Raw genomic sequence first — 23738 nt, 5'->3', positions numbered from 1 at the left:
ATTCGCTACAGAAACAGTGTCTAGAATCTTAGGGTTCCTCTGACACTTCGATAGTTTAGAATTTCTGTCCTCATGAGGTGCGTTCTAAGATTCGAGGAGAAATTCAGTGTTTTACAGCTCGGTGGCCTCTTCCTCTTCGCGCCAAGTGAGTGTTTGTTGTCGGATACCAGACATTCACAGGCTTTTTGAGGCACTATACTTTTGGTTTATATGATTAAATCCGATCAGCGTTTCGCGTTGCCAAAGATTCTCGACCTTACGCTGACCGCTGATAAGGCAGGCAATGGCGATGTTTACTGCGACTATACGTTCATTATCTCGGTCATTAGTGCTGCAGATATGCCTCTGACTGGCTCACCTGGTTCAACCTTGAGACATGGCACACAGTCACTTGTGATTCATTTTCTAGAGCCGAAAGAGCCCTCATATGCTTCCAAACTGGAGCCACCTCTGGATAAACTGCTATGATATCATTAGAGTGACTTGCGTTTAGAACACTGGGATCTATGAGATCTAGTGTAGGCAATGAAGCCTACGCAACGGCTACGAGACAAAGTGAGTGCGCAGCTGAGCTTTGAGAGAGCAGTGTAGTATCTACAACTGCTGAAACTGAGGAGAAGATATACTTTCAGCTAAGGTAAGCGATGTTTACTATTAAGCGAGGTTGAATATTCCGTACGGATGAGAATGCTTCTCGTGAGGCAAATATACAACTCTTCGCCCAATGGATTGAGAAATGACAGTAATCAAATTGAAATTGACAAGGCTGGGGGCGTGGCGTCTGGTAATTAACTCACCTCGTGCTATTCAAAAATCGCTTTAGACAGAAAAAAATGCGCACGAACGTAGACTTGTATCGGAAGGCTCAGGGGGCTTTTCTTGTCATATAATCTGACTAACTCCACTAAGCTATGCAAGGAACTTTAATCAGGGTAATGACAGAGATGTGCACCCTACAGATTATGAAATGATTTCTATGGCCAGAACAAACGAGCAAGGGGAACGAAACGACTCAAAGATCTGGTCGGAAGATATTGTGATTTAGTTTTCTGTATATAGTGTGAAATGGAAAGTATTTCCTCTGTTGAAGCATACACATAAGCTGATATATTCTATACAAAGGTGGACAGAGGCAAAACCGTGTCACTAAAGACGCTGGGGCAATAGAAAGCTCCAGAGAATCAAGTCTCGTGCTGGTCATATGATCAAGAATATTTCTGCCTCTTCCGACTCTGGTCTTTGATCAAAAATAACAGGCTATTAGTGTCTCTTCGAATCTTTGACTTATCTGAGAATATAAAACTAATCACAATATAGGGTGGAGCCGATGGCTTCCTCAGGTGATAATACTAGCTACTTCGCTCAGGGGAGTAAAAAAATAATGTAAATTCGAACAGCATATATGGTTTGCAGCTGCCATTTTCAGCATACAATGAATTCTACTCATAACAGGAGAATCTCAACAGGAACTGATCCGTAGACTTTGCTTTACTTGGAGCATTATATATACCCTAATCTTAGACAGCTACAACATCCACTAACGGTCTTACCCAGGTAGGAAGTTTCCTACCCTGATATCGAAATCAACATTAATCTCAACACCTGAACTGTTGCTCGAAACAAACTCTACATTGACTATATGCTTGTCACAATCAAACTGGAACACACTCGCCTGCGATACGTTGCTTCCAACTGATCAAACCTTTTCTTACCAGTTTAGTAAAGGTTTGCATGACATATTACAAATCAAATACGCTTAAATGCACAGATCACTTTATAGTTTTTCGGAGATTACTAGCCAAAAATGACTACAGATCAGGGTCTTGAGTACCAAGGCATTCCCAAATAGGGTGAAAATAAATTCGTTTTTCCCCGAGACACGTAAGCTGCAAAATGTGAAAGACAACTCCTCTTGGCGTTTAGAACTAGGAACATCAAGAAAATCGACATCTTAGACAGTGAAGCGTTATGTGCTACCAGAGACCTATTCTCTATTTCCTTCATCGACAATGCCTCGCGGTGTTCCAAAATAAAGTACCCCTTATAGATGACGAAACCACATGAAATTCCCTTTGGGTGTATGAATTTGGAGACATCAAAATGAAACAACTGCTTCGGTAATTCTCCGCGCGACACAGTATCGGAACCGTGCGTGAGTAACACGACAGTCGGGAGCTGCCATCATTGGCTGTTAAGGAATGACAACAGCATTCTTGGTCGCCACAACTTAGTGGATTGGATGGACTGAGAATGCTCAGCCCAGAGAAATCGACGTACTCGTGTCTAAACTTGAGGAAGTCGAATGGCATGTGCAAGTGCGTCGTGGGGGCCCTGGTACGCGCTGCTACACAAACCGGACTCTCGAGCACTGTGAATCAAGGGGGGCATCTCTCACGCACTGTAGACATATGGTCATAGGGCACAGTCAGGATAGCGGGTGATCTAAGAAACAATCCCAATTATAATCCTGTAAAGAAAAGATGCCACACAACATTCGTCCTTCTGTCCTCAACTACGGTACTGCTTTGACCCGTGAGGCTCTTGACAACTCATGCAACCCCTATATGAATACAATTTCGATGAAGGGTCAAACTAGGATAAAAAACCCATTTCCTCTGAGCCCACGACAAGAATGCGCGCATCACGAATAGTATATTTGGTACATTTGCCGCTGATTACTGTCAGCAGCGAAAATTACAAATCGACGTGGCGAAAACTTGCTTCCGTCAGATCTTCTGCAACGAACACAGTATACTGATTCAATTTCAGCTGGTATGCTGTTAGCAGTGCCTTCCATCTCAATTTTTATCTGGTCTTACTTCGACTCGAAATCCACTCTGTCCAAATCGCCTCTCAAGTGTTTGAACCAGCCTCTTCCGATCGATTCTCGCTGTTGGAAGCTTATAAGCTCTGAAATCAGGTTGAGATTCGATTTCGGAGCTTAACGACTCGACTGAGGGATGGGACATGTTCAAGGCAATATTTCCTTTTTGCGAGTATAATGGAAGCAGTGATTGCCGCGTAGAAGGGCTGTCTGTGCTGTGGTGCCGAAGAGAGAAAATGTTCATCAGCACTCACCCAAGGAGATTGTGGGATAGCTGCGATGTAAGTAAGGGCGAAAAACTGCTCAAGGCGCATTTTGTAGGCTATGCACCTCTTGGGCGACCCGGAAGACCCGAAGGGTCGGTTTTAACACTGCATACGCACGAATTGTAAGCGAGAGGCGAGGCTCCCTGGCTGCCAGGCTTCCCGGCAACATACGAGAGGCTGGTGACCAAGGCTGAATTTGCATCTCGTTGGTAAGGAGTCTTGCTGAGCGATTCAGCTATCAAACTTCTGAAGTAGCTCTCTAATATGAATCATTGTGGTTTTGGACCATCATAGTCGACTTTCGTTGTCCTGTGTTGTGATTATTCAAACATTTATCAGATGTGTCACCGATATTTGCATGGAAATAATAAGTCCCTTGTTCTTGTGCTTGATTGCGTACATTCTCAAGATATCTGGTTGAAAGGCTGCAATAAATACCCTGTGTCTGTCATCGCCCGATCGAGGACGAACGCAAACTTGGCATTCAGACAATGGGCACAAAGCCTCTCAGACGCCCCTCCCTTGAGCATTCTTTCCTGCACCAAGTCCAGTACATCAGTTATCATTCCAGAGCACCGTGGGCTCTGCCTCAAGCCAGCAATCCAAGAGCTCACGCTTGGCCTCAATACTGCGTGTTTGCTGTCTCCGGTCCGTTTGATTGTGTAATAAGTATCATCTCCAACGTTGGGGTTAAGAAACTCAAATCTTCTCTTTTGAAAGATTTCCAGCCCTTTTCTGCCTTCCATCAGCCACGTTATGAGTTCCAAGAATATACAGCCCATGCTCCAGATGTCATACATTCTTGAGACTGGTCTGTCTAGCTCGATCTCTGGCGAAGCATAAGTTGGCGACGCATCCGTTGGCCTAGATATCGACCTCGAATCTAGGCCATGGAATTTTCCAAGGCCTAGATCTGTAATCTGCAGATCCATTGAGCCATCTTCGAGGTTCTTCGTACAGAGTATGTTTTCTGGTTTCAGATCACCATGCCTTCCATACTTTTCTTCCGTTACTCGCAGCCGCTTTACGAATGGCTTTTCTTGTGTAACTTCTGGACTCGGCAATGCAGGTTCCAGTGGATGGGTAGGTTGAAAATTGTGGATAACACATGTTGCATCTACCAAGCCTCGCATTTGCTTGATAGCCCAAACTGCCACTGGCTTGTTCCAGTGCGGGGACGGTATCGCTTGCCAATACTCACGAAGGTTGCAATCGGCATATGGAAACATAAGGTGGTCTTTGTTTTTATGGGTGTATGTTGCGAGTAAATTGACCAAGTTGGGGTGCCGACTTGACGTGAGATCACTGAGCATCTCCGACTCTCTCTTGAATAATGTGCGGTCAGGATTGTTGAGGCTTTTTATAGCGATGACTGGATTCTGTTGGTACATTAGACATTGCACAGTAATAGTTATGTAGCAACAAACCACATCATTTGGGCACAGCAACAACTTCTGATGTGTTGGGTGAATCTTTACACCCCGGACCTGGCTGAATCCGCCATATTTGATCTTTCCCTTACTTCCGTCATCATCTTTAATATAAGGAAGAATGATGTTGTATTGGAGATCGTAGTGCTTGATTTTACCGCCAGTGTTTCTGAATACTGGCGCCAATAAGCTCCATTGGAGACTACACAGAGTACGGACTTCGGCTTTGTCCCGTATGCTTCTTTGATTGACGAAAGTCTTGATGGAACAGTAATCGTAGCAGCGACGATCATTACCAATGTGGGTGCATGTTGTATCGTGGGAGCGCCTTCCCAATCTATAGAGGGTGCTGGATGGTTTGCTTTTGTCCAGAAGAATTTTTGAGAATGGGAGATCCAGATCTGTAATACTCTCGTCTAACAGTTCCATTAATATTTGGATTTTGTTTGACATCAGCAAGAGGGCGAAGAGCTTTTTTGCTTTGGAGCATATGGTATGGGACAGGTCATCAAGCCTTGGCCCTGATAGACTTGAATGGATGGCTTCGAGAACCGCTCTCACATGCTCTATATCCACCAAATCGTCGACTTTATTGTTTGGGATGAAGTACGTGTCTGATGATTCGGGCCAGTTGTAAAGCTCTTCCTGTAATGCTTCGGACAATTGGCTGGCAGTGTCATTGACAGACAGAGACAGCGCCTGGGCAGCCATGGTGTCCCTCGACTTGCCGTTCGCTTTCAGGCTTTGCAGGCTAAGATCAACAAAAATAGTTTGTCCAATTGTTCGACGATAAACTTCGACGTAGCCTTGTTGGGGTCGAATGAAATTTCAAAGACCACTTCAGAATTACCAAACAGTGATGGTGCTTGTATGATGACAGAGCTGTGTCAAGCCTCAGTTCAAACCATTGAAATCAGCCCGGAGGTCATGACCATGAGGCCCCGCCCCTTTCTAGGCTGTCAGCTGTACTTATATAAGTCTCCTCGGGCACATCTAGACCTAGATTTCTGACCTGGAGCCTCATCTAAAATCACAGCCTGGTCTCGAGAAGAGGTATATGGAGACTCTAATATCGCTGCACAGCAAGATAAGGAGGGCGTATCATTGTAAGTGGCTTGCATGACATTTGCTGCCGTCCCTTCCATGCAACCCCTACACACCGGTTAAATATCAATGACCCAATCTCGCCCGACTCAAACGAGAAACGCCCTGCTTCTGCCTGCCGCGGTCTTGAAAGGGTGAGACATTCCAGCGCCTTGAAAGCACCCATTACCCGTTGGACGATCATGAGCTGCTCTGGAGCTAAGCAAGCTCGTTTGAATTAAGTCCATCTCTGCGGCTGTGCAGGCAGTCTAGGCGTCTGCTCATAATTGGCAGCGTTTGGCTGCTGTTATGGAACGGCAAAACGAGGCGCCGTAGCCCCCTCGGGCGGATGCCCTGTTCATGCACAGAGTGGTCTTTTCGGTCTTGCTCTCGTAAGTTGTACGATAGCCAAAATCGCCACAGGAAAAAGGTGAATACTGTAAGCGGCAAAGCAACAACAACAAACCACCAAGACTCTGAAATTACCGAGAGTCGACCGTTTTCGTCAACGTGAATCAGCTGGCTGGAGAATATGCTCTAAAGTGCGAGAACAATCAGCCCGGAGAATTAGTACAACGTTTTCGACTTACAGCAACGACTGTGACAGGCAAATATATCAAGGTTATGACGGTGAGTATTTTGACGGCTGTTGACAGTCAGGTTCAGATCAAAGGTGTTCATTGGTAGCTCTTTTACCAGCTGCATCTTGTGTGCTTCTCTCCTAGGAGTGATTGAGCAAGCATTCTCTAAGAGGCAAGGGGTTTACTGACTGTCAGTATTCTCATTTTGCTATTCTCCTCTTTTGACTCCTTGGCCAAGTCGTTAAGAGACTTCTCGTTGTGATTGGCAATCTGAGCATTCTCGTAGTCCAGCAAATCGGAAAGCTGCAATAGTCAGCTAACCTGCACCACATTCCATTCACGGATTCGTACAAGCTGAGCGGTCCCTTGACTCCGTTGGTGAAGAATATCTGCCTTCTTCATGTTAACCTTGATCTCATGCTTTTGCTCCTCAAATTCTTCTATGATGTTATTGCAGATGCACTGAGGGCAGCTGGAACCCAAACAATGGATCTGGCATTGTCTTTGAAGCTTTGTGACTGTATTGTAAAGGGATTCAAAAACAATTTTCAGATCTAGAATCTTGTCTTCCATCACCTTCAACCTCTGACGATCGACAAAGTTGATAGGGAAGTTAGCCAGCGGTGAGAGATTCTCCGTCTCGTTTTGGACTTGGGTAAGAGTAACTCGATCTGACTAAAGTTCTGTTATTGGAAAACCTATTAATCCAGTTCTTAAACACCTACTTGCTGCTTGAGTAACTTCTCCAGGTCTCTTATGTATAGTCTCCAATTCTCATGGAGGTTCGAAATCAAGATGCGATGGAGATCGAATGGGTTGAGCTTCGTTTTCTTGTCATGATGAGACTGAATATTGCGCTCCAAAAGCTTCCTAGAAGTCTCAGGAGGAGAGATGAGAATAACCATGACCCTGGATTTTTCTCTGTCATATTGTTGATATATGGCGGTTTGCCGGATTGACCACGGATCGTAGTCTGGGTTGTCTTCCATGGCTTCCTTTCGGTGATTCAGGACAGCATATCGAAACCCATATGCACATTCTTACGCCATTAGCAGAGTCTGCTAAAGAGAAATGATACACTTACCAAACGAACCTGGCTGCAGGTCGCTCATCAAGACATGTTCTAGTTGCCGAAATCTGAATGGAGCATGGCTGATATCAGACTCCCTGGTTTTGAAGCTGAAAGGAATTATGAAATCCCAAAAGCGCTGAAACACTGAGTAGCTGTGAAGTAGTTGGTCGAAAAGATCACGAGTTATGTACAGTCGACTGTATGAATGCTTCTGGCGTATGCAGAAGATCTGGTATTGGTCTGTTGAAGTCTACTCCCGGTTAGTGTGTGCTTGTGTGCAACATGCCCTCCATCATGAAACTCACGGCCGCCTCGAGCAGGTCGTCTGGATTTGCAATAAACCTTCTTGAAACAGCACGTTCAACGAAACCCGGCTTTCCTGAAAATCGTGCAAAGGTATTGAGCTGTAAATCACATTCGGCCGAATATCGACAAAATGTTCCCGCAAAGTCCACCTCGATTTCTTCAAGGACAGAGGACTCAATCCAGTCAAAATGAGCTTTCTTCTCGACATCCATTGTGTAATTTCTCGAAGATTTTTCTGTTTTGGTGGTCAAGACCAAGGAAGTGATCGTAATGCTTCAAAGAATCGTCACGTGTGGCATCCTGCTTCATGGTGCGAAATCAGCGTACGTACATATCATATTACGAAAGCGCCAAAATCCTCAAAGCACAGGCTTTCCAGACCTTGCTGTGGCCTGCTGTCTCATTGCAGTTGGTATTGGGGTGTGTGACTGCGCAGTTGTCAGAAGATACAAGGCTCAGCCCCGGGCATGCAGCTTGAAGGGCTTTCATGCAGGCTGCTTCGCCACCCGCGAAATGGAGGGTACCCAATATGGCGCTCGCAAACCAGCCTCTGAAATGTGATGCTTGCTAACTTGATCGGGAATCTTGCATCGATTTACCGCCCGGCCAGACTCTGTGCTAATTTGTGATAGAAGTCTTCGCATGAGTAGTGGGAAATGGTTGGATATGCTGCTAAGCCAGTCCCGTCTCCTATACTTTATTGGAAATGAGTCGAACCACGAATGATGTGTTGGACAGCATGCTCAGCATCTGCACCACCACACGTTGAACGACTTACACACCAGCTTACTGATGACCTGCCGAGCTTAAAGTGGGATGGATGTGAGACAGCAGCCAGGCTTTGCCTAATGGTAGCTAGGCGGTCGTGAGGTACCGTGGCAGACGAAACATCCTACCTTTTGAACTTCTCGAGGTTGTGGACGTCAACAGTAAACATCCAGACTCCTAGTTTTGTTTGTGCGGGACACGAACATGCAACAAGTCATCGAGGGTCGTTATGTGGACAGGAAGAAGCTGATCCGACTCATGAAAAGGCTTTTTCCAGATGGCGATTATATCATCAGGGTATGGATATGCTCAGCCACATTTGGATGTCTCAGCACATTTTGCTAAGATCTCGCAGATGCAATTGAATTGCTGGATTTTGACGCTGCCGAGACTTCTTACTGAGGTTTGTTGCAACAACATGTGGAAAACACGGAGTGCTAAATTCTACTATCAATAGGATGAAATTAATGACTGTTATTACGTCTGAGAACATGACTTTTTTGACGAAGAGATTGGAGGAGGGCTGGAGCAGTAGCAAGTGACCAAGGCGATCTCGCTAGAGCCCGTACATCATTTGATGGTTCTGTTTCAACTTTTGAATAGATGGTCAGAGTTCATCGAAAATTATTCATTGGCTGTATGAAAACTTCACAATGAAGCTTTCATAGGCCTTGGTATACATCTATGAACGAGTAAAATGCATCCAGCTCTTGGTATCTTCTAAAAATGACGAACCTTGAGGACAAAACACCCAACTATCAATTACCCATATTTGCGGCCCCGGCGAGCGCCTTGTCTATTTACAATTCCGCGTTCAACAACGATTCTCCTACTCATGTAAGTAACACCATACGTGCTATGCCGAAGAGTACGCTCTCACCTCAATCTGTCGAAAAAGTCATGAGAGAAGTAGGTCTTGAGATGTTCGATAGTCTAGAGCTTGGGATGTCTGTTGACGAACGAGTCTCCAGAACCGCGCTACTCCTGGGAAGTGGTGTTCCAACGGAGGTACTGGGCGGCGGTAACGCCAAAAGACTCGGATTCTGCACGGCCATAGGTTTTGACGGTCGTGGAACAGTAAGATAGCCTGGATCTTCTGTGGCCTTTGACAGCATGCTGGCCAGCTCACGGTTTAGCATTCTGATTCTGATTCGGTTCTTGGGTTCAATCACCAACATTTGCTCTGAAATGAGGTTTAGTAAATCATTCACAAAACTTGAGCACCGTGGCATTTCGTGGAGGCCGTGTATCCACGCTCGGACACTTTCTCGGACAATCGCCATCCGTGGATTGCCAGGACTATCGTCACCCACAATAGTAAAGAACGTATCATCTTTGAAGTTTTCGGGTCCTCGAAGAAGTCGATGTCTCGCAAATTCGTCAAGGGCATCCTGTCCACCGACGAGCCATGTGGCAAACTCGAGAAACATGCAACCAAGACTCCAGATATCGTAGGCGCGAGAGATCTGCGAAAAAAGAACGAGCTCAGGGGGTTCATACGAAGGCGATCCAGTGATGCTCTTTGCAGGACCAGATCTTGTGGCTCGGTTGTGGAAGTCGGTCAAGCCAAAGTCGGCGATGACGAGAATCCCATGTTCGTCGCCCTCCTCCGGGAACCAAAGCATGTTTTCGGCTTTGATATCTCCATGGCGACCAAACTTACGACCCTCTTCTGATTCTGTCTCTTGTGCATATGTATACCGGTATTCGTGGACAACGTGCAGTCCAGATGTGATTGCTCGGCATTGCCTCAAGATCCAAAACACAGTCTTTTCAGAGAATTCGGGCAGGGGCGTCGTCTTCCAATACTCCCGCAAATTCAATTCGGCAAAAGGGAAAATCAGATGGAACATCCCCTTCCACTTATACGTCGCCAGCAGATCGACCAAATGCTGGTGGGGGTATTTTTTGAAAGCCCGAAGCATTGCCACTTCTGATCTGAAACTCTCTTCATTCGTTGAATTCAGTCGTTTGATTGCGTTGTACTTGTAGCGTAATGGTAGAATAGAACCGGACCTCGACACGTGCATGGGTCTTCTTCCTCTTGATCCCTCTCGAGGGAATACTTGCTGGTGAGCGGGATGGATTGCAACCTTCCAAACTGAACCATAACCGCCCTCTATCGGCCCTTTCTCGTTATCAGACTTCCTTCGTTCGTGGTCTTCGATGAAAGGAAGAACGGTATGCTCGCCAAAATCGTAGTGCTGGATATCGTCGCGGAACACAAAGGTGGGTGGGTACATGGAGTGTTGTGTCTGTGCAAAGCGCTGGATGCTGAGCTTTTCCCAGCCAGCCATACATTCAAGCGGCTGATTAGGAGCGTTTTTGCTGCAAAGTTGCAAACGGGTAGATCCATCTCTTGTAGTAGGTGTAGAGAGTCGGACAAAAGGTAAATGACTATCGTCAATGCCTGCATCGAGGAATTCCATAATTCTATTCCCTCCTGAATCCAGAACAAGGACAAGCGTCGCAAAGAGTCTAGGAGCAACAGCAAAGATCTTCTTAGCTTTTTGTTGCAGCCAAAGGTCATCGTGAGGCATATGAAGGCATTCCCCTAGCTCAGTAGCGATTGATTGTGGTGTAACAATTCGCAGGAAATCAACCACAGGTATGAAGAAGCGGAAATCACTACCTGGCTCAAGCTGTGCATGACCAATTTTGTGCGAAGTACTCCTGTTCGTGTCGCTTCGCGGGTATAGCCTAAGTTTTCGGTGGAAACTATTTTAACAGGTCTAAAAAGATCTGACAAGGTGTCGCCGGCGTCTGGATGGTCTCTAATGGAGGCATTTGGACTGGGAATTCTTGTAGATGCTTGTGATGAGATTCTCGGGCGCAGGGTAATGTCATCGACAGTCCCAAGATTCGAAACACTTCCCGAAGAGGAGGGGCTTCGTCGTCTAATAGACTTCGTGCTTCTTGGAAGTATTTCGTCTCGAGAGTTGTTCACTTGATTTCGAGAATGAGACGAGACGGTGATGGCTGGCTGTTTCGTTCAGGCGCTTAGCAGGTGTTCTCGGGGACGCTATTGGTGTGCATATAGACCTACCACAGGTGGGTTGGTACCGCCCTCCTCTCCTGGTTCAGTTAAAGCACCGAAGCAGCACACTAAGAGCCTACAAAGAGGCCTGAGATCAAATCGAGCCATCTGTAACTAATGGGGGCGACGACACGGGCGAAGACACTGCTTTATACAAAATGCGAAGGGGAGCACTCAATAGCTACTTTAAACAATACAAGCAAAAGCTACGATGGGTTAAGCTGTGCTAGGCACGGCTTTCCACCTTCATAGATTGAACAGAAAAAGCCTTGCTCAAGAGCTTCAACTTGCGGTGAGTGAGCTGCGCATTTTCAGAAGCTGCTGCGCAAAGCCAGCACCGCATGTCGGCAAAGGACTACAGAGGTGAAGGCTCTGGCGAACACTCCTGCCAGCCGCAGCTGGTATCTGGCTCTCTCTCCAAACACGGGAGGGGCCATGCAACCAGTGGCTGGCTAGATTTTGCAGGTACTCACATCTACCAGCAGCAAGCTGTTGCTTTGTTGGTACGGGGTTCGTCGTGGTCTGCAGATCTTGCCATCTCTGTACATATGCTCGCTTCTCAGTCTTCTCACCGAAATCCTAGTCGACGATGCTTATCGCCGGATGGCCATACTATGGCGAGACAGCGGCATGAATATCAATGGATGTAAAATTCCTCATGGTAAGTATAATTGTGATTCATGGCAGACTGCATCATGACGCAAGGAGAATCTGGGGCACATGGAACACAAGAGAACTGTCAGAAGGAAAAACAAATGTCAAATCCACGCAAGACCTCCGAAGGGCCTGTCGCGAGCACTGACTGCGATGAACAATCGACCGACAATTGGGTCTGGAACACAGTCTTCTGTTCAAGGCAATGCCAATCAGCCTGATTTCATGGCCACCGTGCTGGAAAAATCCCGGATGACGAGAAAGACTTGCCTCGAAGCACGACTGGTAATTAATTCAAAAACAGACAAGGAAGCAGTGCTATTGTAGAATTCTAATTCAACGACTATGCATGACAAGCATTACTGAGGCGAACCAGGACAATAGACGCATTGCTCTTCAACAAAGCCTGCCATCCATCGCAGCATGTCTTGTAAAATGGACAAAAGCAATTCTTGTGTGGCATCGGATACTTCGTACGGTACCTGTTTTGGTCTAGGGGCAGGTGGCAAATGGTGCCTGCAGCTCGCGCAACAAGCCATGAATGTAAATACGAGGCAGGATCGCGTTCATGTCACACAAGTTGATCGACATGAGGTTCTAGACCTGTGAGCAGCTTCATGCAAGTTCGACATATGCCGAGGGCACACCTACCCATTCGTTATTTTGCATTGTAGTGGTTGTTTACTATTCGAATGCGAAGCGGGGCTTGGTGCTGTGGAGGCGCAAGCGACGCAGGCCAGGTCATTTCATTTGCTGAGCAACTGGAATAGCTCAACAATTTTGATGCCCTTGCATTCAGTTGATGGACACCAAAGCAGAGCCTCAAAAATATCGTCATCATGCTTAAATGGTAAGTCACGTCGGCATGGGCCCTGGTGGTAGTTTGGGATGGCCTGGCATGTGGAAGCTGCAGGTTTAAAGGGTTGAATATATGATTGGAACCGAAATGCAAGCCGACAGTTTTGTGATGATAGTATTGAAAATTGCGAAATCCATCCATGGCTCCAGTAATTAGCCAGATATCAACCAGCCATGAAGCGGCCAACCCCAGGATCGCTCTCCTTTCTCCCCTGACCCTCCTTCGGGGGCTCTTTCCCGGCACCCCCATCTCGCCTAGTCTTCGCACCCTCCTTCAGCTTCTCCCATCGATCACGGTACCGAGCGACCACAATTTTAAGCTTATCGTTCTCCTTGCCAAGTCTCTCAATTTCCTTGCTACCAAGTGCCAAGTGCTGCTCCAGCTCCAGGACTCTTCGCTTCAACCCTTCATCCCCACCACGACTGGATGCGTCCCTAGCAGGGCTCATGTTGCGAGTTAAGCGAATGCTCTCTTGAAGAGCCATGCTGTTCTGTTGCGCTGACATTTCGAATGCATGTAAACGTTTGCTGAGCTTGTCGATACAGTCTTTCAGACTCTTGTTCTCCATGTTCAGTTCCTCGACTTTGTTCTCAACCTCTCTGGTGCTGAGTTTCCGTCCAAAGCTTCGCTTAGAGGTTGTGGGTGATACCGGCATAGGTGTTTCTCTGGCATCTACGAAATCATCTTCCTCGTTCGGATCAGCGAAGAGGTCTGCATTTTCACTGTGCATGGATGCTGCCATTCTTCGTTTCTCCTTTTGCTCATATGACACAATAGCAGCATATGGTATTGTTCCACCAGCTGTAGGAACCACATAGAAGGAGTCGTTGCCGGACTGTCCGTCACGAGCCGATGCTCGAAGTGCCGATCTGGAAATAAACTTGGTGAGATCTGGATCAGAACCCGACCGTTCCTTGCTCTTTGGCCGCTGCTTAACACCCTTTGGAGCTTCGGTAGGAGCTGGAGCCTGCCCTTCTTCGGATATCAAGGGCAAACCTGCAAATGCGAGTGGCGCAGATAGCTTTGACAGGATATTCTCAAAAGTATTGTAGAACCTGGAGAAGCCTTCATCGTTCGAAGAGGATGCTTCTCCCACGGCCGTAGGTATCTCTACTTTCTTAGGACTGACCACAGCTGGCGGCACCCAGCTTGGTTGTGAATGCTCCGGGATGCTAGCCGGAATCTTTGACCGTTTGCCATCTCTACGAGGGAGAGTCTCCAGTCCACCAGCAGCTTGTTGAGTGGAAACACTTGGCGATAGTGGCTGGCGTGTATAGTTCGCACGGATACCACGTGCAGATGCAAGGTTGCTAGCGATCGAAGAGCTCAGATCTCTCGGGGGAAGACGGCGGGGATGTTGTAGACTTGGTGGATTTCGGAGAGCAGAAGCCGATATAGGACCAAGGTCCGACTTGGAAGCACGTAACTCTGAAACGGCCGCAGATGTTGAAAGAGGTTTCTCGGTCACTGCCTGGACTTCTGGCTCTGTAGCAGTTGTTGTCGGTGGGTTTTCGGAGGGGTATCGCAGAAGTTCAGAGAGTCTCTGGTGATGCTGCTCCAAAAGTCTCAGCGTCCTTAAAGCCTCAGCACTCCCAGTTCCAGACGCAGCTTTTGCGAATTCTCCAGCTGCCAGCGCATGTTCGTTGATAGCTACAGTCGTATCGGAACTCTGGGTTGCGACGGAGGCTGCCCGCGCATGGTCGTGGGCCTACACCGTTAGTTAGTGGAGGTGGAGGAGTCAAGGGGTGAGTTGGCATACCAGAATCAATGGCGAGGACTCCATATTGGTGTTAGATGTGCTGGCCAGGGAGCAGGTCGTCTGTCATCGCTATTTTGCTGCTTGTTGTAGTCACAAAGAAGTGAAGCTGTAGATGTCCGTAGTATGACAATCACGAGGCTGTACTGTATGAGGTCGATCTGGAGAAGCGGCCCGGTGGGGCTCCCGTCTGACGTACAGCCAATCACAAGCAGTCCAAAGGCATTGCCCAGGTGGGAAGGCGGAAGGCCAGACAAGGCAGTGTCAAGAGGCCAAGGCATAGGATTTCACAAATGCCATGTCGTAGCTCGCCCTCTCCTCTCTGGAGCAGCATCATAGTCGTCGCCTCTCTTTCCTCTTTTTCCTCTTCTCAAGAACAGACAGTTCCAGCGACTACTTCATAGTGATAGCGACATTGCTTCGCCTCTAGTTTTCTCTGGCATAAACAGTACGTACAAGGCTAACGAGCTGGTTATCCCACTCCAGCAGGTCTAGCTGCGCATCGAATGGTCAGAGGAAAGGCACGGAGAGCAGAACGAACATTTTACGATACGATCGCGGACAATCAGCCTACATGTGATACTTCCACCTTCCACGATTCTGCGAGTCCTTCGATCAATCGATATCAGACGGCGAGATGTCCTTCACGCTCGAGAGATCGGAATCACCACAGAGAAACGGATTGGTCCAATTGTTCTCCAAAACCCGGCGCGACAAGAAGAGCAAAGATTCTGCGAGCAATTCAGTCAAGAGCAGTTATAGCGAAAGTCGAGCTGTCCGGTCGTCCTTGGAGGATACAATTGAGAAGCTGAAAGGGCACGAAGTGACTGAAGAAGATGGCGAACCATCTAGCATCAAGAAGCTTGCAAGAGGCCTGGGATCCACACGCCGGCGGCGGAGAAGAGAAGAGGAACAACAAGCCAGCGAGGAGATAGCTCGAGGGAGAGAAGTTGCGGATCGAGGAACTCTGGGCGACGATGTGGATAACTCGCCCTATGCTGATAACGGTGCGGGCGGAGATGGAAGCAGTTTGATAAGCTATGATTCCGAGACCGAGTCGTAAGTAGCATTTTCTTTCATTACTTGACCTTCTGTTCGTACGCCGTATCCGCGTATCCGTTCGGACGTGGAGATGCGAGTCTTGGAGAGCTGCAGCTCCATTTTTGGATAGCTCCATCGCGAGGCAACCGATTAGCCAGGATGAGGCCAGGCTAGAAATGCGGAACTGTCCTATGCAGGACTTCTCCCCATATCTGCACCTCATAACTACACCATCCCACACAAACAGCTCGCATCTCCCAATCCTCTATTCCGCAATTCGAGGTATATGCTTGCTGCAGCTTATGACTCTTGCTGCAACCTTCTTTTCACACTTCATGCGCTGAGCGTTTCGTTTGCTCTATTCGCCGAGTCGATCCCCGACCCATCATTACGTGCGCCGTACCTATCTACCCTGCATCAATCTGACCCAAGTACCTCATACAGGCCACCCGAAACAAAACCTTCTCTCTCTACACATCCTTCACATATAGGATATTTAACGATATCCTCGCCACTGGTTCAATCCGTTACGCTACCAGATTCGGCGTTGTCGGAGTCTCAGCTGGACGGCACAACACCTCGAGCAGCCACTTTCCCCAAAGTCGAAGCCCTGGCTGCCTCCGCGTCTACCCCGAATCTTGACAGCACTCTACGTGCCCCTACAAACGGATCAGATAGACGATCCCCCTCGCCAGTTGGCAGATTAAAGCAAGCTTTCACGCCGAAGCGGGCTTCGAGTCCAAATACAAGTCCAGAGCGGAAACCAGGAGGGGGAGGGGGAGCTGGCCCTTTGAAGGAGAAGTCTGCGGGGGATAGCAGGCGGGGGAGCGTTGCGTCAAGAATCGGGTCAATATTTCCAGAAAGACAGACCGCGTCACAGCCAGTGTCTTCAACAAGCTCCCCCGAGCGACCACGAACTGGGAAGATCCAAACGCTCGACACGAGTGCTCCACCTAGCACACCCCCACCTGGCGAAAACATAGCTCCCATCATTGTCAATACACCTCCTACTCCTACAGACCCCAGCGCTCCTCGAATCACTGCAGCTCGGGAACGGGGAACTTCAGATCCGATCGTTTCTAATGCCAACGTCGTAGTTTCCCCGACTGGGAACATGATATCGCATCGCCGAATTCGGTCAGGATCAGCTTCATTAGGGCCTAGCAAGCTGTCGAACATCACAACTGCACCTTTGACACCAACGCTCGAGAGTGGTCCAAACACCCCAGGAACAGGATTCTTCTCGTCAGTGTTTTCCGCAGCTCAGAACGCCGCAAATACATTGAGCAATAGCATTGCCAATACATCCGTGGCTCCTGGAAATCGAAGTAAGAGTGGGACACAAGAGATCAAGGAAGTGGAAAGTCCAGTCGTGGAAACATTTGCCGAGAAAACGGATTCAGAAGCCCCTACGGAAGAAAAGGAGCTTGCTGTAAAGACACTGGGTATGGGTGATCTCAGCTTGAGTGCCCTGGGCATATCTGAGAATAGTAGTGGCTCCAATACGCCCTTGGGACTCAAATTCCCTGAGGAGGTGCGCGGCAGATCCGAGTCCCAAGTTGAAGACCGGCCTGCTCTGGCCCCAGTTGCCAATGGCGAGCTTGTAGATATCTCTTCCGTGGCAGCTGTGGATGACCTTCAGCCGCTTATTCGACCTCGGTCTATGTATGAGCCTGGAACTGGAGGAGATCAGACCCCACCAAATGGAAGTGTTTTCGAGGGAAAGACTGGTCTTCAGCGCAGTGGGAGCATTCGTAGCGCCATTGGGAATCGCCGCAAAAGAAACAGCTCAGCAGCGACCGGGACCACTATTGGAGCGGCAATTGCTGCAGCAAACAGCTCTCTCGGGAATCCCACTGCAGGAACGCAAAAAATTACAGGCTTCGCAGTTGCCAGCAAGAAGCGAAATCGAGACTTCCATCAACTTTTCAGGAGCGTGCCTGACGATGACTATCTGATTGAGGACTACAGCTGTGCCTTACAACGAGAGATCCTTGCACATGGACGTCTGTACGTCTCGGAAGGCCATCTCTGCTTTAGCAGTAACATTTTCGGATGGGTGACAACCCTGGTGATGAGTTTTGATGAAATTGTTTCGGTCGAGAAACGAAGCACGGCGCTGTTATTCAAGAACGGATTGATGATATCCACTTTGCATGCAAAGAACATTTTTGCTAGTTTTACAAGTCGAGATTCGACTTATGATCTGATTGTTGGGATCTGGAAGTTGGGACACCCAAGCCTTCGAAGTTCACTGAATGGTGTCAGGATAGAGGAGACCGGTGGTGGAGACAAGACCGAGAAAGATGATGGAAATCCTGCAGCCGGGAGTCAAAGTGGTTCAGATTCCGATAGCGATGATGGAGAAGAAGGGGATGATGTATATGACGAGGATGAGGAAGAAGAAGATGGGATGAGTTTTACCCAAGCTGAAGGGAGTGTTGCAGGTAGTGATGTTGGGGAAAAAGTCGTCAGTCGAAAACCGTCTGCTGCTGTTGTCACGAATGGTGCTCCAGCTGAGAAGAGCAAAGAGGAAGGTCCAACGAGTCCTGGAACTGACTTCCCTGGCCCTGCAACTCACCCACCGACCGAATGTACGGACCAGGAAACTCATTACGCCAAGGTTATTGGTGATGAAATCATCCAAGCTCCGCTAGGAAAGATCTACAGCCTTATGTTTGGACCGGCTTCGGTTACATGGATGCGAAACTGGTTGACAGTCGAGCAAAAGTGCTTAGAGTTGACGATGGAGGACTCATCGAAGAAACCGCTTGGGCTGGACAACAAAGTCCGATACTATTCATACATCAAACCGTTGAATGGTTCCATTGGGCCCAAACAAACCAAATGTGTCTGTACCGAGACTCTGGATTCGTTAGACTTGGAAAAGGCTGTGTCGGTCTCAATTTCTACACAAACTCCTGATGTGCCGAGCGGAAATGTCTTCAGCACCAAGACGAAATATTGTCTGTCATGGGCCGAAGGAAATGCTACAAGAATACAAATGAACTGTGCCATCGAGTGGACTGGCAAAAGCTGGCTGAAAGGTATGTCTGTTGTCCAAGATTTGAGCAATTTCTAATCCGGTCAAGGTCCCATTGAGAAGGGAGCAAACGATGGCCAAGTTCAGTATGCAAAGGATATTATTGCAGCCTTGAAGACCGCTGTATCGTCTCGTCGTGGTACGCTGGTTCCTGCATCAGGCAAGAAGGGTAAGAAAGGACGCAAGGGCCGCGAGTCGAAGAGCATCTCCAAGACAACAGATGGCGCTGCAGATTCCAAACCTACCGCTGATGATTGGGGTATGCTGGAGCCATTACATGCTATCCTGGGCCCTGTCATCAGTATTCTTCAACCACTGCTCACTGGCAACATATTATATGGGCTCTTAGTTGGCCTACTCGTAGCCAGCTGGTTCCGTTTTGGCTTCAAAGGAGGCAGCTCAAACGTCAACCAACCAATGTCATATTACGCCACACCAGACAGGATCGCCGCCTATGAAGAGATCTGGCGGCGAGAGGAGAGCGAACTCTGGGAATGGTTGGAGGATCGAGTTGGGATGGACCGTCTCAGGGATCCGACGCGGATGCCTATGGAATCTCGAGCCATGCAGGATAAGCTGAAGGACGAGAGGATGGAAGATCGCGAGATCGATGACGCTATTCGCGTCACCGAGGAGAAGCTGAAAGTTCTTAAAGCTACGATGGAGAAGAGGAAGGCTGCTAGCGACAAGGGAAAGAGTAAGCTGAAGAAGGAAGAGAAGCCGGTGGATGATATGGGTGCGGGGGCAGGGGAAGGTGCATAGTTCGTTCGGGTTCCTGTTCGTAATTCTCGTTCTTGTTCTTTTTCTTGCTCTTGTAGAGTATATATGATGTGATTGACGGTGTTCTGGGCGCTACTATGCGCTGGTGACTGGGGCTTAGGGTGTGGTTTTGGTTCTGGTTCTGGTTTAGGGAGACACATACGCATAGCGATTCGAAAATACCATTTCCTTAGTTACCTTTTGACTTCTTGTGGTTTGCTTTGTGCTTAACTTTTCAAATTTGAAATCGTCTCGTGGAAGATCCAATCCACGGGAACGGCATTCTGAGTGAAATATCAAAGAATTGCAAGTGAATGGTTGTGGGATGTGTTTGGTAGAGGCAAGCTTATTTTATGGAGAAGAGCAGGTATTGTATTGTATTACTGAGTGGTCGAAGCGAGGCAGGAGGGAGGTAAATAGATGAGTGCTTTCAATCTCGAGATCTTTCCTGCGAATTATGTACATATATGTACAATTCCTTATGGGCTGAATTTCATATACAGCATGGATGGATTTGAATGAGTACAGTGCCTCTGCTGGGTGGGGTGGGGCGGGGAAGAGGAGTTGGGGGGGGGCATGTCATGAGTTTTTTTTTTGTTTTCTTTATCTTTTTACTTGGAAGAGGTTTAGTTGGTTGGTTCTTTGGGTTAAGATGTGTGTGCTGTGCTGTGCTGGGGCTTTAATAATTTAATGCAGAGCAGAGCAGAAGGATGATTATAAAAGGTAAGGAGAGGTAAATTTGGTAATACACGGTTCAATATGGATTTTCTCGGTGAAGGATATGTTGTGGTAGGAGATGCACTAATAAATAGGAGACTCACAGGCTCGCTTCGTTCACTTGAGCTAAGCGAATTTCAGGGGTGAGCTGCGCTGCTGTTGACTTGTGAAGAACTGTACGTACTACGGGTACTACGGAAGGGATATAATATATTGACAACACTCAGCCACACAAACACACACACACAAACTCCGCCATCTAGAAAACCCCGCAAACCCCACCACCTCACAACTTCGCCTTCTCCCCCTCCTTCCCGCCCTTCCCATCCCTCCCCTCCTTCCTCGCCCTATCCTTCAAAACCCTCCTCAGTATCTTCCCACTCGCACTCTTCGGCACCTCATCAACAAACCAGACGCCACCCCTGAGCGCCTTATGCGGCGCAACTTTACTAGCGAGCCAGGAGACGATTTCCTTTTCTGTGGACTGGGGGGGTTTTGCGCCGCTTTCGCCGTCTCTGAGAACGATGCACGCCATGGGGACTTCGCTCTCGCGGACGGGGTCGTGGATCCCGATTACGGCTACGTCGGTGATGTGAGGGTGGCTGCTGAGGATGCCTTCTAGTTCGGCGGGGGCGATTTGGAAGCCTTTGTATCTGTTGGTGTGGGTGGTTAGCATGTGCGGAGATTTTGAGACGAACCCTTCAAAACTCCAATTGTTGAGACTCGGGAACGAAGGGAAACTAACTTGATCAACTCCTTCACGCGATCCGTGATATACATATTTCCCCTCTCATCCTCATACCCGATATCACCCGTCTTGAAGAAACGATCTGTAGTGATGGATGATTTTGTCGCTTCGGCGTTGTTGTGGTAGCCGAGGAAGACGTTGGGGCCTTTGACCCAGATTTCGCCTTCTTTGCCGGGGGGGACTTCGTCGCCTTCTGGGGACATGAATTTGATGGTTTGGTTGGGGAGGGGTGGACCGACGGAGCCAATGCCGTTGTCCCATTGTTTCTGTAGGTTTCGTGAGTTAGTTGATCTATTTGCGTTGTACTTTGGGAGGGAGTTAGGAGAGGGGATAAATGAGATAACAGGAAAGAGAAGAGGAAATGGCAAACCTGAATATGTGTCGCGGGACTGGTCTCACTCAACCCATACGCCTGTTTGACTTCTATACCTAACCTCTTATGGACAGCATGGATGAGTTCTTTTGTCAGCGGTGCAGCGCCAGAAGTCATCATTCGTAAGGAAGAGAGATCATAGTCGTCGACTACTGGGTTTTTTGCGAGGTGGAGGACGACAGGTGGCGCGACGTATGTATATGTGATCTTGTAGTCTTGGATGAGACGGCAGAAGAGCTTGAGATCAAAGGCGGACATGACGATGGTTGTGAAACCCGCGTAGGCGGGGAGATGGACGAGACATTGAAGACCTGTTTGGATGGCTAAGTTAGTATATAGAAGTTCCTTAGAACTACAGCACAACATCCTGTTGACTAGACTGGAGGGAACGGGGATACTCACCATAAATATGATAATACGGCAAAACACTCAACACCCTATCCTTCTTCCAATGCAGAATCGTCCCCTCGGAACTACTCAGCATGAACAAATTACTCACCATATTCGAATGGCTCAACATCACCCCCTTCGGCAACCCCGTCGTCCCAGAAGAATAAGCCAACACTGCAAGATCCTTCTCAGGATCCACCTTCACCCGCTCTTTCACCCCCTTCTCATCAACCAACCTCCTCGCCTCCTCCAACAGCTCCGGAAACCAGCGAATCCCTTCCTTCTCCTTCTCAGGCCTATCCTTTTCCTCCCCAATACACACGATGTTCCTCTTAGGGAGATTGACTTCCCTCGCTGCCTCAAGAGCAACTGGCAAGAGACTTTTCTGCGTGAAGAGGAACTTGGCGCCGGAGTCGTGGAGATGATGGACCAGTTCGCGGACGGTGTAGGCTGGGTTGGCGGGGGAGACGACGCCGCCTGCGTAGTGGGTGGACCAGGTTATGGCGGGGATGTCGATGCAGTTTTGGGCGAAGAGGGCGAGGACTTGGCCTTTGCTGAGGGAGAGGGTGGGGTGGGTTTGGAGGAGGGTGCCGAGGGCGAGAGTGGTGGAGCGGACGCTGGAGTAGGTGTAGGAGCGGGAGGTGAGGGGGTTGAGGTAGAGGACTGTTGTTGTTAGCCGTGTTGGAAGAAGAGTAGAGAAGTAAGTGAGAAACTTAAAAAACGGAAAAAAGAGGGAATGAGATGGCGAGTAACTGATTGATGCCAACAAAATCAGAGAAAACAGAGAGGAACACAAGTCCTCTGCCATGAGCATTGGCATACACTTATCAAGACCTCGCTGGCACATACGTCCTTGCCTTTCTCTGCGCCACAAAAAACGTAGAGATCCTCAATAAACTGCAGAAGAATAACTATATTTCCCGGCCTCAAGAAGGGAATTCCGAGAGAGGAAAGAAAGGCCCACATCCTCGCAGCGAGCAGCTCTCTTCTCATTCCAATCTCCCTGTCCCCTCCCTCTCAAAGTCGCAAAATCAACAATAATAACAACAACAACAAAAAAAGTGAAAGTAAAAGAAAGTTCATTCTCTCCGCCCCGCCCTCCCCTCCCCTCCCCTCCCGTGTCTCATCACTCATCCCTCATATCTTCATTTTTGTCTTTATATTTTCAACTCACTGACCTTGGTCATCCGGAAATTCCCTCTCCCCAACCCCCCTCTCAAATAACGCACTCCAAACATCCTTCTTCGGAATCTCAATCGTCGGGATCTGCGTGCGACCCATTTTGACTGGGGTTTGTCGACTTAGTCAATCCCAATTCCAAGTCCAATCCCGAATCAAATTGCAATTCCAATTTCAAGTCTAATTATTGCTTCCACAGTTGCAAATAACAAACAACACTATTATCGGAATTCCAGATACAATTAAGGCGTAGATATGGCTATTCGGTGGAGTTCTGGAGGAGGAGGATTGTTGAGAGGGTGGCTGGGTGGGTGACGTTCAAACTGAGTGTGCGGGTGAGTAGGTAGGTGATTAAGGTATAGGTATAGGTATAGGTATGTAGGTGAGCGGCGTTCGGGAATTCCGCAGGCTTCTGCAAAAGAGAGGAGAAGAGAAGGGAAGAGATGAATGTCTCCCGCGATCTGTATCTCTGTATCTCTGCTCCCTCGGTCTCGGGTTTATAGCAATCCGTAGGTAAGGTAAGGTACCTTAGCAAATAAGGTCCGCTCCCGACTGCACTCCACTCCAGTCCCGTCCTGTTCCTATTCCTATTCCAACAGTACCTAGGTATCCCTTTTCCTTCACCAGCCAGCTGATACTCGATTCTTTCGTGGACTTCCACCTATTCAACTGTATGGATGGCAGAGTAAAATTGAATTGGAAAAGTGAAAGAAAAGAAAAGAAAAGGAGAAGGTAAAAGAGAGAGAGAAAGATCTCATGATGTCAGTAAAATACCTCCCCATCGATGGAAGAAGGGAAAAGAGGGAGAGCTGAAGAAGCTAAAAAGGAGCTAAGTTCACCTACCCGGCCCCT

At 48.2% G+C, this 23738-nt stretch overlaps 7 protein-coding genes across 9 annotated transcripts; 1 reads left to right on the top strand and 6 right to left on the bottom strand.

The window, feature by feature from the left end:
- Positions 1-2438: 2438 nt before the first annotated feature.
- ONS95_002082 (uncharacterized protein) lies at positions 2439-3230 on the bottom strand. 2 transcript variants are annotated; one of them, XM_058495315.1, is made up of 3 exons: positions 2820-3230; positions 2722-2769; positions 2439-2671 (listed from the first exon to the last, which is right to left on the bottom strand). In XM_058495315.1, exons 1-3 carry the CDS (start codon positions 3066-3068, stop codon positions 2642-2644), a joined length of 327 nt encoding a protein of 108 aa, XP_058355628.1. In that variant the 5' UTR covers positions 3069-3230; the 3' UTR covers positions 2439-2641. The 2 variants fall into 2 exon arrangements, with proteins under 2 accessions (XP_058355628.1, XP_058355629.1); XM_058495316.1 differs by having other exon boundaries at positions 2439-2769.
- A 264-nt stretch (positions 3231-3494) lies between these two features.
- On the bottom strand, positions 3495-5231 carry ONS95_002081 (uncharacterized protein; the record flags this gene model as incomplete). The annotated part of the gene is made up of 2 exons (XM_058495314.1): positions 3495-4469; positions 4518-5231. 2 exons carry the CDS (start codon positions 5229-5231, stop codon positions 3495-3497), a joined length of 1689 nt encoding a protein of 562 aa, XP_058355627.1.
- A 591-nt stretch (positions 5232-5822) lies between these two features.
- Positions 5823-7774, bottom strand: ONS95_002080 (uncharacterized protein; the record flags this gene model as incomplete). The annotated part of the gene is made up of 8 exons (XM_058495313.1): positions 5823-6140; positions 6194-6249; positions 6300-6324; positions 6374-6487; positions 6536-6859; positions 6910-7223; positions 7269-7506; positions 7562-7774. The coding sequence occupies 8 exons, from the start codon at positions 7772-7774 to the stop codon at positions 5823-5825; spliced, it is 1602 nt and encodes a 533-aa protein (XP_058355626.1).
- A 687-nt stretch (positions 7775-8461) lies between these two features.
- ONS95_002079 (uncharacterized protein) lies at positions 8462-11313 on the bottom strand. Its single transcript, XM_058495312.1, has 3 exons — positions 9211-11313; positions 9066-9159; positions 8462-8774 (listed from the first exon to the last, which is right to left on the bottom strand). Exon 1 carries the CDS (start codon positions 10868-10870, stop codon positions 9212-9214), a length of 1659 nt encoding a protein of 552 aa, XP_058355625.1. The 5' UTR covers positions 10871-11313; the 3' UTR covers positions 8462-8774; positions 9066-9159; position 9211.
- Positions 11314-12738: 1425 nt separating this feature from the next.
- Positions 12739-14752, bottom strand: ONS95_002078 (uncharacterized protein). The gene is made up of 2 exons (XM_058495311.1): positions 14640-14752; positions 12739-14588 (listed from the first exon to the last, which is right to left on the bottom strand). Exons 1-2 carry the CDS (start codon positions 14661-14663, stop codon positions 13044-13046), a joined length of 1569 nt encoding a protein of 522 aa, XP_058355624.1. The 5' UTR covers positions 14664-14752; the 3' UTR covers positions 12739-13043.
- A 1211-nt stretch (positions 14753-15963) lies between these two features.
- On the top strand, positions 15964-19482 carry ONS95_002077 (uncharacterized protein; the record flags this gene model as incomplete). Its single annotated transcript, XM_058495310.1, has 2 exons — positions 15964-18724; positions 18770-19482. The coding sequence occupies 2 exons, from the start codon at positions 15964-15966 to the stop codon at positions 19480-19482; spliced, it is 3474 nt and encodes a 1157-aa protein (XP_058355623.1).
- Positions 19483-20541: 1059 nt separating this feature from the next.
- On the bottom strand, positions 20542-23438 carry ONS95_002076 (uncharacterized protein). 2 transcript variants are annotated; one of them, XM_058495308.1, is made up of 5 exons: positions 23414-23438; positions 22886-23370; positions 21720-22370; positions 21315-21628; positions 20542-21210 (listed from the first exon to the last, which is right to left on the bottom strand). In XM_058495308.1, the coding sequence occupies exons 2-5, from the start codon at positions 22986-22988 to the stop codon at positions 20866-20868; spliced, it is 1413 nt and encodes a 470-aa protein (XP_058355621.1). In that variant the 5' UTR covers positions 22989-23370; positions 23414-23438; the 3' UTR covers positions 20542-20865. The 2 variants fall into 2 exon arrangements, with proteins under 2 accessions (XP_058355621.1, XP_058355622.1); XM_058495309.1 differs by lacking the exons at positions 22886-23370; positions 23414-23438 and having other exon boundaries at positions 20942-21628; positions 21720-22796.
- Positions 23439-23738: the final 300 nt, after the last annotated feature.

This window comes from Cadophora gregata (assembly GCF_030347475.1).
Source record: "Cadophora gregata isolate MNR1 chromosome Unknown scaffold_10, whole genome shotgun sequence".
NCBI lineage: Eukaryota > Fungi > Ascomycota > Leotiomycetes > Helotiales > Ploettnerulaceae > Cadophora > Cadophora gregata.
The sequence above is the reverse complement of the archived record's forward strand: the minus strand, read 5'-3'. Positions and strand labels throughout refer to the sequence as shown.